Source organism: Medicago sativa, chromosome 2 (genome assembly GCF_051527215.1).
Source record: "Medicago sativa cultivar Bolivia chromosome 2, Bolivia_mono, whole genome shotgun sequence".
Lineage (NCBI taxonomy): Eukaryota > Viridiplantae > Streptophyta > Magnoliopsida > Fabales > Fabaceae > Medicago > Medicago sativa.
In genome coordinates this window covers 66,118,728-66,138,571 of record NC_140750.1, presented here as the reverse complement: position 1 = coordinate 66,138,571, position 19,844 = coordinate 66,118,728, and the positions used below count along the sequence as shown (strand labels likewise).

General features: G+C 30.6%; 1 protein-coding gene, 1 non-coding gene and 1 pseudogene across 2 annotated transcripts; 2 read left to right on the top strand and 1 right to left on the bottom strand.

Annotated features, from left to right (window-relative positions):
- The first annotated feature begins 371 nt into the window (after positions 1–371).
- Positions 372–2,102, top strand: LOC146949838 (uncharacterized). Its single transcript, XM_085745850.1, has 2 exons — positions 372–855; positions 943–2,102. The coding sequence occupies exon 2, from the start codon at positions 976–978 to the stop codon at positions 1,843–1,845; it is 870 nt and encodes a 289-aa protein (XP_085601976.1). The 5' UTR covers positions 372–855; positions 943–975; the 3' UTR covers positions 1,846–2,102.
- Positions 2,103–15,391: 13,289 nt separating this feature from the next.
- LOC146949837 (U6 spliceosomal RNA) lies at positions 15,392–15,495 on the top strand. Its single transcript, XR_015029613.1, has one exon. It is a non-coding gene; the product is annotated as a U6 spliceosomal RNA (small nuclear RNA).
- Positions 15,496–16,697: 1,202 nt separating this feature from the next.
- LOC146949836 (G-type lectin S-receptor-like serine/threonine-protein kinase SD2-5 pseudogene) lies at positions 16,698–18,749 on the bottom strand (annotated as a pseudogene).
- Between the last annotated feature and the right edge of the window lie 1,095 nt (positions 18,750–19,844).

The window sequence follows — 19,844 nt, the reverse complement described above, 5'->3', positions numbered from 1 at the left end:
GTGAGAGAATATTGATACTCTTTGAGTGATTGATGGAGTGAAAATGATTCCTCCTGCGTGATGTGTGTGAAGTGTAACAGTCACACACCAATATTTTGTTGATTTTCCTGAAATTCTCCACCAATAAAAAAAAATCCACACAAACACAACGGTAATAAGCAACCAAAGGTAATAATACCGTGTTTACGACCCAAATAAATGTCATCATTCATTCACACATACTAGTTCAAAAAGAAAAGTCACAGTTTCCTTTTGCCTTTGAATACACACAAAATAAAAAGTCCATTATAAGACCAAAAAATAAAATAATTAAAAAAATCAATCACAATAATAAATTAACCAATCTCAGAAACTGATATTGCAGGCTTACCAACACTACAATGACCCAATCCAAAAAACAGCTATCTTCCCACTTAGCAACCTCCTTAGCCGGTTAACCGGTAAACCCTTCAACTTCAAAGTTCAAACACTCAAAAGATTTTATACTCTCACACAAACACCGTACACACTACACAGTATATAAAACACTTTCTTTCATTGTGTAGAATCAAAAAAACAAAACCACCAACGAGGTTCCGGTCCCATTACCATTTTCATCTCTCGAAATTCGTACTAATCTTAGAAACAAGGGTGTCGTGTTAAAACGCAGATAAACCTCGCCGTTTTGTTCTGACACAAAATAAAAAGAGCATAACGACGAATCAAAACGCGTCTTTCAAAAATCAAAACCAAAAGAATCAACAACTGTGCCTGTTTAAGTAGTGACTCATACACTGTCACTCACTTCTTTCTTTTCTTTCTTTTCAATTTCGGTTTCACATTTGGATCTGATTCCTAAGCTTTTATTTCTTAACCGTAAGTTCCAATTTCAAAAATCTAATTCTCAACAATCCTCTTCTCATTCTCGAGTTTTGTTGACTCAATTTTCTCTTATATTCGCAGATACAATTCAAATTCAATCCCCGGTTGAATCTGATGGGAAAATCAAGCAACAATAGCAAGGAATGGACGATCTACGGAATGGAGCAATGGCAAACCCTAATTTTCCTCTTATGTCAAGCAATTTTATTCTCAGTATTATCAGTTCTCTATTTCGTTTACTTCAATCCAATTTGCAGTTTCTTTGAACGAATAATCACCACCGCCGCAGTCGCTAGATTCGCCGCTGGATTCACCGGCTCAGTAACAGCACTCTCTGCTGTATGTCTCTTCTTCGCAGCGGCGAATTTCTTTTACTCCGCCGTTCCACTTCACTACGACATGGCACAGCGGATCGTCTCCGCCGTTCACGACTGGTCTTCGGTAAAACTCGCTCTTGATTTAGGCTGCTGCGGCCGGGGAATCCTCCTCAACGCCGTCGCGACGCAGTTGAAGAAAGAAGGAAGCTCCGGCCGTGTTGTCGGTTTAGACCGATCGAAGCGTACTACACTGTCCACGCTTCGATCGGCTAAAATGGAAGGAGTAGGTGAATACGTCACGTGTCGCGAAGGCGACGCGAGACGCTTACCGTTTCCTGATAATTACTTCGATGTGGTCGTTTCTGGTGTGTTTGTGCATACTGTTGGGAGAGAGTATGGACAGAAGACGGCGGAGGCGGCGGCGGAGAGGATGAGAGCGGTGGCGGAGATGGTAAGAGTGATGAAACCTGGTGGTGTTGGGGTTGTGTGGGACCTAGTGCACGTGCCGGAGTACGTGCTAAGGTTACAAGAATTAAAGATGGAAGATGTAAGAGTTTCAGAACGTGTTACAGCTTTCATGGTTAGTAGTCACATTGTTTCGTTCAGGAAACCTAGTCAGCATGTGCATGGACCCGCTGAGGTTCGCTTGGATTGGAGATTATGCTGACGTGGAATTTAATTCTTCACCATATACCAACAAAGTAATATTATGATCATATCATAATTATAATGTTAAATATTTTTCATTTTATATTTATAAAGTATGATGAATATCTAAGGTATAGTTATTATGCTGGGGAGGCGAAGTCGAACCAGATGTTTAGAATGATATGGTTTTTTGTAAATGTAGTGATGATTTTATATGTAGCAATGAAATTGTATAACTATGATGTATATTAGTCAGAATATGGTACTTGGTTTTTATATATGTTTCAATTTTTGTGTTTTAATCATGTTTATTATTCATGTGTGAGTATGTAAGTAAAATTAGTATGAGGAATGGCTATGAATTGTGATTAGAAATGATTTTTGGGAGATAGTTTGATTCATCTGTATAAATTGATGGTAGTTTTGCTAAGTTTGAAGACTAATAATGAAATTTTTTAATTTAGTCTTGATTTTGTTGTTGAACTTGAATCTATGCCTTTAAAGTCAGATTTTGATTTTTGTTTTCACTACTTGTTTTGTTGTTGAATATTCCCCTTGATTTAGTTTGAGACTGTAATAGTTGTTTTTTTGGGCCCTCAAAAGAAAAAACAAATAGAGGATAATGTACAATAAACAGTTAAAGTAATGCAACTTGAATTTTCTAGTACTTGGTTTGCAGCTCGATCAAATTGTCAAATTTGACTTGATCAATTGAAAAGCTGTAGATCTGTGTTTGTTTTATAATATTTGTACTTTATTATAATGTTGTATATACAATAAATGTGTGTTTTATAGCTACAATTTTTTCATCAATATTGGTAATGAAGGTAGATTTGATTTGTGGCATTAAGAAAAGCCATAAATTGTGGTTGAATGGTGTGGCATAGGATCAGGAATCGGGAATTGGGGTTTAAGGTAAAATTCATCAAAATTGAAGTAAGAAAAGCCATAAATCATGGTTGAATTGTAGGCAAAGGAACATGGATCAGGAATTAAGGAGGGATGGGAATGAGTGAAATGCTTTTTGAATTTTAGGCTAGTAAATGTCATTGTCGTATTTATTATTTGGGTTTTCGAGTTTCTTCCCTCCATGTGAGGATTGATTTTATTTAAATTTTAAAATAAAGTTGAAAAGAAATACAGTGATTAAGAGCCTGTTTGGATTGGCTTTTGCAAAGCCAAAAGCAATTCTATACAGTTTCAAAAGCAATTCTACAATATTCCAACATGTTTGGTTTGGCTTTTCAGAATTGCTTTTATCCTCCAAAAGCAATTCTCCATGAAGCTACAAATCCTAGCTTCTAACTTTTCTAGAATCAATTCTCCAATAAATTTTATATTTTATTATTACAACCTATTATTTTCCTTTATTGCCCTTTATCAATTCTCCTTCTTTATCAATTCTCCTTTAGCTATGTCTATTTTACTAATTATACATTCAAAAACAATTTTGATCAAAATCATCCAAACAACATTCTTTTTGTTTAATCAATTCTACATGATTGTATCCAAACATAAATCAATTCTGTCAGAATCAATTATATTCAAAGCTGAACCAAACACACACTAAATAGATGGGAAGAAAAGTAGTTTGTAGTTAGTGATATTTCTTTCTAGTACGGTTCAACTTTGTGGACATTATGAGTTGAAATGATGGGGGTGCAATTGTGGTGGTGGCCCTTTAGAGAATGGAAAGTCATAATCAGAGATTATAGATTATGAAGCTTCAACAACGTGAAGGACGAGTTTGTTGGAGGTTTACATCTCATGCCTTAAAACAATAGTTAATAGTTGAAGAGATATGAAATTGTTGTTAATGGTATTGAACCAAATTAGTATGCAATAAATTACACTAGCTACAATATAGATTTGACTGATGCGGTCATTTAACATTTGTGAGTACATGTTTTTACCAATTTTGATGAAATCTTCTAAATTACTACTTGTTGGTAAGTAATTATAGTCCATTTTTTTATAACAAATATTATTAGGTTGAATGTCAAGATTTGCTGCTTCATTTACTTGTGAGAGTGTAAGATGAGTTGCTGCTTCATTTATAGACAAAATAAGTCCATCTTGCTTTTCTTATAAAAAAAACTGTCAAGATTTTTTTAAAGGAAAAATATTAATTAATTAATTAATATTAGAAGTACACATCCTGTTGGGATACATGTCAAACATTAATGGATTTTTTTTAAGGAAAATATTAATTGATTTTATAAAATAAAAGAGACCGATCATTAATATGAAAAAATATAAACCGCGCTATTTCGGATCCTTCTTCCACCGTTCTTTGTTTTTTTATCAAGTTGTCTACAGGTTAAAATTTACTTTCTAAAGTGAATAAGTGAGACCCCAACCCTACAATTAAATTATGTTCACGAAGACTCCCACTGTTCTTTGTTATTTGTCGCTTTTGTAAAAAAAAAAAAAATTCTCCACTTAATAGAAAAACTAATTAATAACATTATATTAGTTAAAATTAAAATAAAATGATCGTAAGAACTAACTTAACTCGTAAATACTTATATTCTTATATCAAATATTTTCATCTAAGTTTAAACCTAAAATTTTAGGTGTCTTTGTTTTGTTGATGCTTGCCACTTTTCTGCCAAAAACAACATTTATTAATATAAAGTTATACTAAAATTTATCCATTTTTCACTTCATTGACGTTATGATGACCTTAATAATCTAGCTGCACAGCAACCTTTCCCAGGACCACATGGTGCATGTGCCACTCTAATCCTGACACAAGAGAATGGGTATAGGGCCATATGCTACTATCCCAGAATCAATGATCATTTGTAACTCGACATTTAAGAGGCCATGTTTTCCTTTGTTAGGTTTAAATAATGTGAATATCTCATTTTATTCGAGGTACTAACATTTTCAGATTTATATATTACTATAGCATGAAATCCGGATCATGCACATCTTAATTAAATGCTGGGATAAGAATTCTTGATCCAGTGATAATCATAGTTTTAGGACATCTAAAATTGGGAATGCAGCCATCTTTGTCCTATTGATTTTCTGTCATCCAATTTTTTTAAAAATGGAATATTTAAGTTGAGTTACTAAGTTAGTATCTTAAGAGTAAATATTATTATTCAACTATTTTTCAATAATGTGTCTTTTTTTATGGGTATTTTTCTTTTCAATATTGTGTCAAGACAATGCGTATATTTATTTTAACAGAAGGAAAGAAAATTACGTCATTTCATTAATGACTAAAGAGACAATACAATGAATTAGCCCAGAAACATAGACAGTACAATGTGAAGAATAATAAAAATTCAACAAAGTGATAAAGAGAGTAATATTTTCAGACTATGAGCAACTTTAGTTTATTTGTCACCTAATAAACTTCGGTTTAAAATTTAGAAACAAGGTAGAAGAGTGAGATTTTACTCAATAGAAAGATGCTAGCAAATGCCTTTTTAATGTTCAGGGTGGCTTTGAGAGTGGATAGAAGGGGCAACAATCCAGAGCACCATTTACTTGAGAGTATTAAAAATTATTATTTTTACTTATAGTTAATATATATAGATTTTTTTAATTCGTTTTGATTAATTTTATTGAAAATATAATTTTAAAGAATTGTGATTATAAATGAGTCTTTTGCAACAAAAAATGCAAATAATATAATAATAATAATAATAATTAAAAATTTATAACTTTATTATTTCATCTATGACACCAAAAATCATAGAATCGTTTGTGGTATAATATGCCATCAAAAGTAATAACAAAAATTAACTTATGTAAAATAAGACAAACCTACAGCTGCCCTTATCCACCCCTCTTTTTCTTCTTCATCCACTCATGAGCTATGATTTAGGGCCAATTTATGGTCCAAAATCCCCCCTCTAGATGATAAAATGTACTTCCTTTTTGTTTAAATAAATGATATTTTTCATATATTTAGTTTTTTCTTTTGTGATTTCATCGTCTTAATGAGACATTTGGTTTGTTCGTCATCTTGGTGCGACATTGTTTTGTTTTTCGTCTTGTTGTGGTATCCTTTTGATTCAGATCGATTATTTAACTTTGATTTAGTGCATATTCAATAAATGACTTTGGAAACATAACTATTCGAGTTGTGTTATTCGAACAACTATTTGATTAATAACTTTGGGACAACCATAATTTTGCAAAGAAAAAGATGTATTGGCACAAAAACCAAAGCAATAAAGAGGTTAAGTAAAAACATAACGTGAGTATGAGAGATAAAATTGTCATAAAGTTGTCAAAAAGTGGTTGTACAAATATCATTTCTCTAACTATTCTTAACACTTTAATTTCATCATATTTGTAGGCTTTGTCATTGTAGACATTTTGTCGCCGTATATTATTAAATTGAATGTTGTAATTTTGTTTGCAGATTTATCCTATTCGATTTTAACGATTTTGAATTTATGTTGTTCCAAATATTTTCTATCTATATGAAGACACTTCCAACACAACTATGCAATCTAAGCGACATATCATCAATGAGAGTGACACATGAACAAAATTTATGGGGCACCAAAATAATTCCAATAATTGTTATATAGGGGGAATTAAAAAATTGATTTTAGAATTAGGGGATCAAAAGTTCAATTTATTCAAAATAGAGGATCAAAGGTGCATTTAAGCTTAAATACTATTTTTAAAGAGTTTAATTTTCATGCAATGATAGTTTAATTTTTTTTAGTGATATGATGTTCTTTTTTTTCCGTAAGTTATGCATCCTCTTTGCACAACAGTTAAGACTAATTTGTGCATTCTCAAAACTGTATTCGAACTTAGAATTTCTGTTTAAATTGAGAGAGATTTTTTAGCATCTCATCTTTATATAATACAAAAGGATACTTCTATGAGCATAAGTACACGTGGCATCTTCATACTCTTCATCTCATTTAATGTTTTTCTATCAACCAATCAAAATGGATATTGAATCATTTATTTTTTATTAGCCAATCAAAATGGATCAATGACTCATTTATTTTTCATGAGCCAATCAAAATTGATTATGACATGATTTTTTTTCCTATATATATAGACAATTTGTTTTTCATTATTTTCATCTACATCTTCCTCCCATCTTCCTCCCATAAAAATCATTGTTTTTAAACCCATTCTTTTTTCTTTTATTTGTTTATTTCTTATTTGTTTATTGTTTGTTTAACATTTATTATTTGTATGTTACTTTTTATTGTGATTTCTTATGTTGCTATTTTCTATTCATATTCTCTTTTAAAATTTTCTTTTCGTGTTTGCTTCTATATTCTTTGTTTTTGACCGAATCTCTATTCATGTTTCTATTTTCTTTTGTATATACAAAAAAAATATGTTTTTATAATTAAAAAACAACAAAAACAAAACTAATATTTTATAAACTATATTCTCCTTTGATTTATTTAAAATAGACAACAACAAAACTAATATTTTATAATTAAAAAAATAGATATTTGAGTGGAAAAAGTTAATTAATTGATGAGCGAATAAATAAAAAACAAAAACAAGACCTTGCGTTAGTGTATAGTGTTTTTGATTTTTTTAGTTTTATTTCCTTCATCTTTATGAAATATTTAAATGAATTCATACTATTATTAAAAATAATATTCTAATTAAAGATTATTAAATTATTACATTTTTTTAGAAAAAAATATTAATGTTTTGTTCAACGCCATATCTTTGTATTCGTTCTTTTTTTTAAGGAGCATTCATTCTATTATTAAAACTTATAACCACAAATGGTTTAAAATCGACTCCATATTAATTCTTTTCACAATATTCGTTCATCCTTGACTTCTACGGAAAAACAATTCTTTCAAAACACTTCTACAAACTTGAAAAATTAAAATTGATTAATTTTGAAATTGTAATCATAGTAACTTAAAAAAATAAATACGAAAACCAGGTATTTTGGCTCAAGTTGTTTATGAACTCCATCAAATATTTTTTTTGGGAAAACCCGAATTTTAGTTACTTCGCAGTTGAACTCTTCTCTTAGGAAACGTAGGATTAACAAAAATAAAAATATAAAGACACATAAATACTCATTATTGTTATTTTAGGGAATAAATGCTCATTATCATTTTTCCTAAAAATAATCGTACAATATACAATATAATTTCCACTAAACGGTCTTTAATTAGTCATCATATTTTTACACCTATTCCATTTTTTAAAAATGATATTGCATAGGTTTGTACTACATACAAATTTGCTTCTATTTGTTTTTTTGTTCATGCTACTAACAAAGTTCGATTTTGTTATACAATAAAGGATGAAGCTGCACTAACTTACACAAATTAAGAGATCAATTTGACTTATATTAAAATTAAGGGACCAAACTGAGATTTTAAAATAAATTTATGGGCTAAATTGACCAATTTTAAAGGGACTAAATTGAACTTTAAAATTAGTTACAGGGCCAAAGTGACATTTAAGCCAAAGAAATAAAATTAACAATATGGAAAAATCATATAATTATAGAAATAGTAATAACAACAACATTTAAATGGAGAATTGAATGATATTATTAGCATTAATATTTGCTATCATGTTTTTTTTTAAAATATGGTAACATGTCTTTGATTTTTTTTTATTATAAGTTAATACTAAATTACTAATAGTAGCATTACAAAGGAAGGTAGACTCAATTGGTAAAGAATTGACTTAACTGCAAGGTAATTGATTTAACTTATGGTGCATGCACGATGACTTCTTTAGTGAATGATTTACAAGTACCTCTCTAAATGCTCTTTGAGCCATGAGATTTGTTCTGACCCTAATGAGCTTCCGAAGCCTAACTCATCTAAACATTTTATCATTTTTTTTAAATTGTAAATTTAAAAAAAAATTAAAAATGAAAAATCTCAACTTTTTGATTCAAAATGAAAGCCTAAATTTTAACATATTCTAAAAGAAAAAAGATTAATTAAACAAAGATTAATTCAAAATGGTCAAGTCCTATGTCCCCCCAGTCTTTGTATCTTTTTCTTTTTATTTAATATATTTTCTTTTTACTTAAAAAAAATTGAAAACGTTTTTTAGGAAAGAATATTCAATAAAATGGAAAAATCATATAGTTATAGAAATAATAATAACAAAGTTTTGAAGAAGAATCGAATGTTACCCAAAATTAATTGAGCTAACCGATGATTTTTATAAATTCCAATTTTACTAATTTTCTACAAAGTCTGTATTGCAAACTTTTTTAAAGTACGTCGTGTCCTTTTAATAGCATAATGCATGTAAATGTCTTTTAATAACAATTTTTTTAATGCATTTATGTCTAATTTTATAAATAAAAATGTACATGGGATAACTCTTTAATGATCATTGCACTAACGATTTTTGAGGTATAATATTTAACGAAGTTAATAAAATAAAAAATCACAATGAATTTATTTTTAATAAAAAAATATGTCGACGAATGTTGATTTTGTGAAAGGTATGAAATATGATTTCATCTATCTTCAATGATACTAGCAGTGTCCAAAATTCAGAACATCTAAATCTAAAGTTTGTCTTTTTTACTACTAGACTAAACCCCGAGAGTTTGAAAATCACAATTAACTAGACTAAATCGTGAGAGTTTATCATAATGCCGGGATTTCCAATGGAGCCTACATCGGGTTGGGTAATCATGTTAGGCCAATAGCAATCACGCAAGTTAATTTGACACTACATCTTCACCCAGAACCTTAAAGCCCTAGACATATGGGTCATCTCATTTATATGTTGATCAAATTCTACTCTTTCTTCCAATATGTAGAACGTTAACTCACACTTCATACATTAACGTATTTTAATCAAGTGTGTGATTTTATGCATTCATAATTATGTGAGGTGGCCATAAAAAGTAAAATAGAGACACAAACATGTTCAAAAGTGTGGGTTAGTGGTGATTTCATGGATGTAGGTTTATGTTCCTTTCTTTCATGAGAAGGGATAAATGAAATTAGAAGCAAAATGAATACGAAAAAGGACATTGAATATGAGAGAAATGATAAGAGAAAAAGATATGTAATGTGTTTTTTGTCATGAGTTGGAACCTCTAAATCCAAAGTTTGTCTTTTTACCACTAGATTAAACCCTTAGAGTCGGAAAATCACAATGAACTAGAAAATGCATTTTTAATTCAAATTAATCGTTATAAATAGCATATTCATTATACACGAACCATCTCTCATCTTGGTTTTTTACTGAAAATAATTTGTTGGTTTAATTGTTATTGATTTTTGGAATTACACGATCAAACACATTTTTTCAAAAGTTGTTGGTAATTTTATGAGTTTCTTGAAAGGGTTGAGAATTTCTCGATAATTATTTTACCAAAACATTAGACTCAATTAAAAACACACCACATCATTTGAAAACGTATAATAAACATGTATGTTGTCAACTTAGCATAACATAAAATTGCTTTTCCAAGGTTAAATTCTACCAAAGACAAAAAAATAAAAGAATTTGAAATAATACAAGTTGAATGAAATAAATGGTATGAAAGAGAACAACATGGAAAAACTTAAATTTAATATTTGGGTTAATTAAGTAAATGGTCCCTATAAATATTCAGAATTTCATTTTTAGTCCCTATAAAATAAAATCGCACTTTTTAGTCTCTGTAAAAAATTTCTTCAGCAATTTTAGTCCCTGTAAAATTTTCCATCAACATTTTTAGTCCCTGTAAAAATTTTAAGTCACCATTTTCGGTCCCTAAAATGCTAAAGGAAAATATTACAAGGACTAAAAAGTGTGATTTTATTTTGTAGGACTAAAAACAAAATTCTGAATATTTATGGGGATCATTTACTTAATTAACCCTTAATATTTTCCAGAAGAAGAATTAGACTAAACCAAAAAAGCGTCACATCATTTTAAATTTTTCAATAAGCATGTATTTTATCAACTTAGCATAATACATCTGCATTTGTCTAATGTAAAATTCCATCAAATGCCAAAAGTAAATGAATTTGAAAAAAAAAATTAAGGTTGAATAAAAAATACAGCATTAAAGCGAATGACATCTAATAACTAAAATTTAAGATAAAAAAATCAAACAAATGACATTCAAAAACTAACAAATTAGTTTATCATAATGTTAGGTCTTCCAATAGAGCCTGCATTAGGTTGGATAATCATGTTATGCCAATAGCAACCAAACAAGTTAGATTGACACTACGCCTTCACAAAAAACCTTAAGGCACTAGGTAAATGGGTCATCTCATTTTTATCTTGATCAAAATCTACTCTTTCATCCAATATGTAGAATGTTAACTCACACTTGAAAATGTTACAATATTTTAACCAACTGTGTGATTATATGTGTTCTTAATTATGTGACATAGTCGTGAAAAGTAAAATAGAGACACAACATGTTCAAAAATTTGGGTTGATGACGATTTCGTGGATGTATCTTTATGTTTCTTTCTTTCACAAGAAGAGATAAAGAAAATTAGAAGAAACAAAATGAATACAAAAAAGGACATTCGATATGAGAGAAGTGATAAGCGAAAAAAATATGCAGTGAATAATACGAGTTATGAATAATACGAGTTGTCCATAAGAGAATAGTGAATAATACAAGTTGTCGTTAATTTTATAGATTTGTTGAAGGAATTGAGGAATCTTGAGTAATTATTTTACCAACAAATTAGACTTAATTAAAAAAACTCAATATCATTTTAAAATGTTCAATAAGCATGTATTTTGTAAACTCAACATAGCACATCTGCATTTTTCCATTGTTACATCCCACCAAATACCAATATTCAAGGAATTTAAAATAATAGAGGTTGAATAAAAATGTAGCATGAAAATGATTTTAACATAAGAGAAATGATAAAGCGAAAAAAATAAGGAGTTTGTGCTTTGTCTGCGAGAGTATACGGAATATATTGAGTTGTTGGGGGACTACCGGGGATCCAAAAACTAAAAAAAAAAAAAATTCATCATAATTTTGGAACTACCGGGAAATCCACGCTGGGTATGATTCCCACACTAGACTAGAAACCACACGAGTGAGATTGATACCACATCCTTACAAAAAAATCTTATAGCATCAAGTATATGAGTCTTTTTACTGATACCTTCTTTGAAATCTACTATTACATCCAATATAGAACTTTAAGGAATTAGCTAGGTATATGGGTATATCATTTAAATATTCTTAAAAATTTACTCATGCGTTCATGCAAAAATTTAACTCACACTTGACACATTAACATCTCTTCCTCAAGTATGAGACTCTTTGCATCTGTGATCTACCACCTTGAATCGCTCCCGCTTTCCACACAAAGTTGAATTGAATAGAGAGGAACCACACAAATAAGAACGATACCACATTTTCACCCAATATTTTAAGGCACTAAGTGTATGAATTTTTTCACTTATATATTGTTCAACCTTCAATCTTCTACTCAATGTTAGACTATAACTTACATTTGATACATCACAACATTATCTCCTTCAAATGTGAAGAAATTCTAGCCCGTGCCTGGCACGGGTATCCATACTAGTCTTAAATATATGAGTTATGTTTGATTAACGATGTAAAAAAATTACACTACCAATATATATGAATTAAATTCTCTTCAAATAGAGTCGCATTCTCATAAAAAGACAGAAAATCATCATCAATTTCAACAAAGAGTTCACGATGAGATTTAAATAAACTTATTAAAGGTTGATACATACATATAAATGATGACAAATCCAACTTGTTCATCATTCATTGAAAGTGCACAATAGAGGTGGAGTACATAGTATCACAATAGTCTTTTTTTTTTTTTTTAAAAAGACAAATATTAAGTGCCTAAAACATTGAAAGTGCACAATAGAGGTGGAGTACATAGTATCACAATAGTCTTTTTTTTTTTTAAAAAAGACAAATATTAAGTGCCTAAAACTTAGAAATGAAACAAAGTGGATAAGGTTATGGATTCGAACAATTTGGTGTTTCAACTTGCAAAACACCAATGCCAATACCTCATCTGGCATTACCTCATCTGGCTAACTTGCCCAATGCCAACAAAAACAAAAATCCAAAACTATAAACTATCAAGGCACATATTTCTAACTTATAGCATTATTACTAGAAAAAATAAAAAAGACTTGACAAATACTTCATAAGAACGTGAATTAAACTTTTGTTACTAGCATGAGAATTTATTTATCTGAGAATCTATAAGTACTTCTACAAAACGCTCTTTAAATTTGTTTCATCCAATGAACTTTCAGAACCTAACTCACCCAAACTTCTTCTATGTATAAATAAAAACTATAAACTAGCTGATAGTGGATAATAAATCGTCTATAGTTGAAAAACTATTGTCAATTGTCTTTATCACAAAAAAATTAATCGGCTAAATTAAAATGTTTCATAAATACCCTTTACTTTAGATCAAGTGTAAAAATCTAGTCATGGTCAAGGTCCAAATTATGTATTAAAATTGAATACATCGTAAATTTAGTCCAAAAACTAGCGCTCTCTTCATGATAGCCCCTAAACTATAGAAAAATTGTGCTTATGCGGTCACAATTTCACATTGATATGGAGACTTCCGAAAACCTTAACCTTAATGTTGCAATTGCAATCATGATTAAGGAGTATAATTCATAATTATGAAGCTATACGAGTCTATGTCTTTAAAAAAAAAAAAGGAGAAAAAACTAGTACTATTCAACAATAATGTAACTTGGTTTATCAAGGAAAGATATAAGAATAGATTAATACTAACTTGCTTCCTTGACTATCTTTTGTCAAAGTACAAACTATACTACCGACAAGGGTCCTAATTGATTATCTCTAACAGATGCTACTTACAACTAATTTTAGCATAGTTTAGTAAGCATAAGAACTAATTAATTGTATATTATTCCGTTGTTGGTCATCTTATTTTATTGAGAATGGTGTTATGCTGAATAAAGAAACACGTAATAAGTCAAAGTATCTTTGATAATTTGTAATGATAATATTTGAAACGTGAAGAGGCCTTTTTATTTTTTACAATAAAACTTGGAGAAGCTAGGCTGTGTTGTTGACTCTTCAATATAATTTTAGCCGATTAATTCAGGGACAATTTTTTTGTTTTGTTTGAGTATTTATAGTTTAGGGGCAATGTGACTTCTATACGATATCGTTTAGGTGTTTTTTGGTATCAACATATGAGTAATATTCTTATACTAAATTTTGACCCGCGCATTGCGCAGATGTTTCGAATTATTTTTACATTTGTTGTAAGATATTTAGTCGATACGATTTAAGATGTGTAAACTTCTCCCAATTGAGATTCAAACCTTGGGTGCACTTAATCTCCACAAGACCAAATCTATTTTGCAAGTTAATTTTCCTTATCTCTTATGAAAAATAAAAGTTCAATAAACAAATATATATTAAAAACATACAGCAAATTATTCTAAAGTTGAAACCCAAAAAATTTGTTACGCATAAATATTGCTAATATTCTATAACATACAGAAGATAAAAAGGACACTTCTGCATGTGTCATATTAGCTAATGCTACTGCAATCATATTAAAAGAAACTTAATTAACTAAAATTTTATTTTACGGGTAATTTCTTGGTTGATATTAAAGATAATCCCTTTTTGGACGTCCAACGTAAGCTTTGAAATATTTTATTTATACCTCAACATGTAACCTTCGATAACCCCTTTAAAAATATTAAAATAGAAAAGGAAAGCTTTGAGTGAGTCTAGTACTGAAACGTATGGCTCTCCAAAGATTTTGATAGCGCAGCTAAGCTTGCTTCTAATGCAAGCAATGATTTTGTTATGAAATTAGGGTTTGAGAAATTGAGAGAAGAAGGAAGAGGTTATTGTTGTAATCTACTGTGTTTCATTAGTTGTGAAGAATGATTACAACATGCCTTATATAGAGGGCTTATTCAAACCAAGTTAGTTTTTCTAACTAACTTGTAACAAAGTTCTAATCATGTGTTAACCTAAACAAACTTAGATTAACACTAATCAATACTAACTTAAAACTTGAATTAGAAACTAACAGATTTCTCATGATTGCAACCTTCGAGTGAGTCTGTCTATTGACACAGACCCCGATTCTTAATTGTAAAAATAGGCAGACCAAAATATCTCATTCAATCATAGTTGTGTAGTTGAGACCCCAAAAGTGTTATACAATCCCAAACGTTTACACTATAGTAATGTTGGATTCAACAAATATTTTACTTGTTAGAGAGCATTTGATAGATTGCCACGCACAATTAATATTCCTTGAAAGTTGGAGCCAAGGAAGAAGTTGCAACTTACTCATGTATAGGGTGAAAATGAGTACCATGTTTGGTAGTAAAGAGTACAAATTACTCACAACTAACATCATCAACCCACATCAAAACATACACAGTTAACATATTCTCAATTCAACCACAATAGCATAGTTTCATCACAATCAAACACCATAAAACACAAAGCTGCTGCCATATGCTTTATTACATCAAAACACTATATATTCAAAATGCAACAATGAATAACATGCATTCAAGATCCTAAGCACACCTTAAGATAGGTTTTAGTGGGGAAACTATAGGTTACCTCTTAGAAGCACACTTTTAAACTAACGATGCAAAGAAGATTAGCATGGCCTCCTCATCAAGGATGACACGCAGAAACCGAGAAATGGTCCAAGGCTCCAAGCTTCTCTTCCTCTGCAGGTAATCGCTTCTCTTTTCAACCATATTTTCATCATCTTTCAAGCTTGCTTATGCAGGAAACTCTGAAACAGTGAATCAGTGACATTATTCGAAACTTGACAATGTATAGGGTTTATGCATACTCTGATTAGCATTTCCCAACAAATTGATTAAAATTCCGAGTTTTCTCAAAAATATGGACTATTGAATCAAGCTACTTCATTTTAGAAGATGATTTGATATGTGTTGTTTTTATTTGTCTTGGTTCCCTGTGTTGCTAATGTTAATTTAACCGTGTACCAACCACCTCTTATTGCTACATAAAAGAGATAGAGTTACTTAATCAACCTATAGAATTAGTTAACTAATCACTTTGCTTTTTTGCTTTCTGTCAGTGAGTTTTTATATTCCCTACTTTTTACCAAGATGGCAAATATCACAAGGAAAATTATTATTCTTGTAAGATATGAAGAGAATTTGTAATAAAGAAATACATTTGAGTATATAATCAGAAATATGTCCTAGTCTTGTAAGATATGTGGTCACTGGCACTTGTATCTATAACCCAAAGTATAGCATTCTTACACATAAGAGTAGAAGAGATGATGCATATTGAGTTTTGGTTCATGTTAGTTAGTTTTGGTTATAATTTGCAGATAAGAGTAGCATTCCAATTTTCTCCTTTGAAACTTTCTCTTTTAATGATTCAATAATAATGATGCATATTTAGTATTCTTCGGTTGAGCTTGCGTCTTCTTTTGAGGAGGATGCATCACTTTTTTCAAACTTAATTTTAACTAAAACCAGCTGATATACATATGTAGTCTTGTTTTCCCTGCAACTATCGGTTGTTCTTTCTTTGGTGAAAATATGGTTGTGCTTGCATCACTGCGAGGGATTTAAATTGCGGTTGTGGTTACATCACAATTTTTGATATTGTAGAGAGTTGTAAATATAGCTGATGTAGTTGCAGACGCCGTTATTAGGAGTCTTGTTTTCCCGCAACCATTGGTTGTTCCTTGTTGTAAATAAATGTCTGATATTTTTATAATTAAGAGACTCTGTATTATCGGATTTAAAAATAGGGAGACAATGATCATGAATCGGTAAATATATAGAGACCGAAAGTGATTTAAGCCAAAAAGAAAAAAAAAAAACACAGCTATTATTGCTATATTGGGCCTGAAAGACAAACTGCTGATAGATAAGCATCAGAAGAGGAGGGGTCTCCTTCATTAGAGGACTTTGGTGGTTTATGAACAGTACAAAGACCCTCTAACATTTGAACAACTTTTGTCATGGAAGGTCTCATAGACACGTCTTCCTGTATACACCACAATGCAACACTTATAGCACAATGAACCCTATCATCATTCTCATCATCTATTTTCAACTCTGAATCAATGATATCTCTCATTTTACCTTCCATCATCTTAAAAGCAAAACGAGGGAAATTGAATTTCTCCGACGTCTCAGTAGGATCATAATTCTTTCTTCACAGCTAACTGAGTCCCATCAGGTAGAACTCCTTTATAAACTGATCCAAAACCTCCTTGACCTAGCTTCACAAAGAAGTTATTAGTTGAAACTTCAAGATCTTTATAGTGGAAACGAATTGGCATGCTGGTTAAATTCTCCAAGAAATTGTCTTCTTCAGAATTCTCTGCAGGTAACTTTTGCTTGTTCCTGCAATATAGAATCACCACAAAGAGAAGAACAAGCAAAGTTAATATGACAACGACGACCGCAACAATTATGATGTGCTTATTTCTACTTCCACTTCCATGACTTGAGACCTTAATGTAAGAAACATAACCAGAATCAGCATCATCGGATTTCTGAAAACTTCCAACACTGTCCTACAAGAAACAGTTCCCTGAACTTGTATGGAAGAACATTGCAAGACAAGAGCAATTTCCAATACAAGATGTTTGACAGCCGGCCAAATCAGTATTCAAATAGGGATGAAGAAAATCAAGTGCAAAGTAACAAGTCCATCATCAGCTTTCACAAATTCAATAGACTTTTCTGATTTATCATCATCACAAGGCGAGACAAAACCTGGTTTACAACTACTAGGAACAAGAACAGAAGGACAGCTGCACCTACGGTTATTTGCACAAACATTGCAGGGATCACAAGGTTCTTGAGGTATTCTTGTTGAAGAATCAACATTTAATCCACCACCGTTGAGATTAGAGAAAGTAATGACACCATCTTTTCCCAAAACTGCAAATCCAACTTGCATTTATACCTGCATCAACAGAGAAAATAAATTGCCATAACAAAGACCTACTGTTATCATAGAATCTCCAAGAATTGTCTCTGAGATTTGCAAAAGCCACGACATGGCCAACCTTATCAACGATTTTACGGTTATCATTCTGCATAGTCCAATAAGTCTGTGGAGTTTTGAAACCAGCTGAAAGAATAACATTCCCAAATTTAATCTCAAGAACATAGGTCAAGTTATTTGAACTAGGTTCACTGGTAAGTTTCATTCCCTCTTTGAAATCCTGTGCATGCATCAAAGTATCGGTTGGATAACTAAAACTTATCTAAATTACCGTATTATTGTCATCGTTACCAAGCAAAACCAAATTTCCAGTGTCTTGCAATTCCATTGTTTTGCTAATTGTGTTTGTAGACCAGATCATTGTTCCATCTTTCAGTAAATATGCATTTCCATTTTTAGCAAACACAAAATTATCAAAATTGGAAACTGGTAATGCTGATCTACTAGCTGTCCAAAGTTTTTGATAGCATTGACGGTGGTGACAAAACCAAAAGCAAAATTTCTATTGTTTGAAAGGAGAAACTTCGAGCCTTCGTCAATAAAATTCGCTTGAGAACCTGCCATCCCAGGTGGCATTGTGCCAATATATTGAATATCACATAAACACAGTTTGGACATGATCAGTAGGGTGGAGAAAGACAGATCAACAACAACATGGGATAAAAACCATTGGTCGTTGGTTCCCATCTATCTAGGAGAATTTGCATAAGAAGAAAATTATTATGATTGAAAAGAAAGAACAGAACAAGAACCACAGTTCCTACATGCCTAGAAAATTGAAACAGCACTTTTATCTGTCCATCCGTCAATGAACAGTAACTTTCATTTCATGAAAATGTGTTGTAGTTGATTGATTCAGTTCTTAGGAACTTACCTCAAACATCATTGACAATATGGAACTTTTTTGTATAAAAAACAAAACTATCCTGTGCCTTAAGAATGATATTGAAAATTGTCGCTTTCAGACCTATTATAATAGTTACCACATTTTACCAAATATCAGTTTCTTATTTTAAATTGTCTTTTTTAATAAAAAGCTCTTGCATTGATTGTTTATACATCAAGTTATTGATGCATCCCATTCAAAACAAAAGTTATTGGTGCATCACATTTATTTATAATCAAAATCAACTCAAATGAAGGATTGAGTTTTCAAAAATTAGAAGCATGTGTTAATTGTTCTATTTTTTTATGAAGCATGTGTTAATTGTTCTTATCTCTAAAGAGGAAGGTGGATTTTCATATATGGTGAAATATTAACAAGGTGAGTGCATAAAATTTAAAAAAAAAAAAATCATGTTTTTCATTACTCTTAATCTACCATTTCATGTTACATTTTGAAATGCAACAATACTGCAAAAAAAACTCTTCAACTAGGCAATCCAATGTTGTCACCATCGTTAATCTTCAATCTCATTTATATGACCAATCTGCACCTATTTTCCTTACAAACTTCACAAATAGCTAATCAAAACAAGGGCATTTCAAAAGTTTGTTTTAATAGGCACCATTAAAAGTATTTGAATTTTTTTATCATTGCATATTATGTCAATAGGTGCATCCCATCATGTAATTGCTATGTCATGCATGTGTGCATAAACGTTTTTTAAATTATATAAATGTTAACATTTTGGAGATACTCTTTACTGGTGTATGGTTTTTAGTTTATGGCTTTTTGGCTTTGTCTTTGAGAGTTGGTAAACATGGATTTATTTCCCATCATTTTCAAATAGTCAAAGGGGTTGGTTCTCACTCTATTCATTTCATTTTTAATTCATAACTTAATCTTTTTTTTTTTTTTTGAAGAATTCATAACTTAATTTTGTTGTCTTTGTATTTTATTTAGTCAAATGAGATAGTTGCTATCTGGCAATTTTGCATATTAGTCCACCAAATTTTGAGAGAATTCTTAACACAAATTTTATAGTTCCCTTGAGATTATGTGCATTGTTCAAAATTAATTTCCCAAATGAGTTTTTTGATGCTTGGTCATTATGTCATACTATATTTATGTTCTCTTATAGTTTTTCTATGAAATAAAAAATTAAGCAACT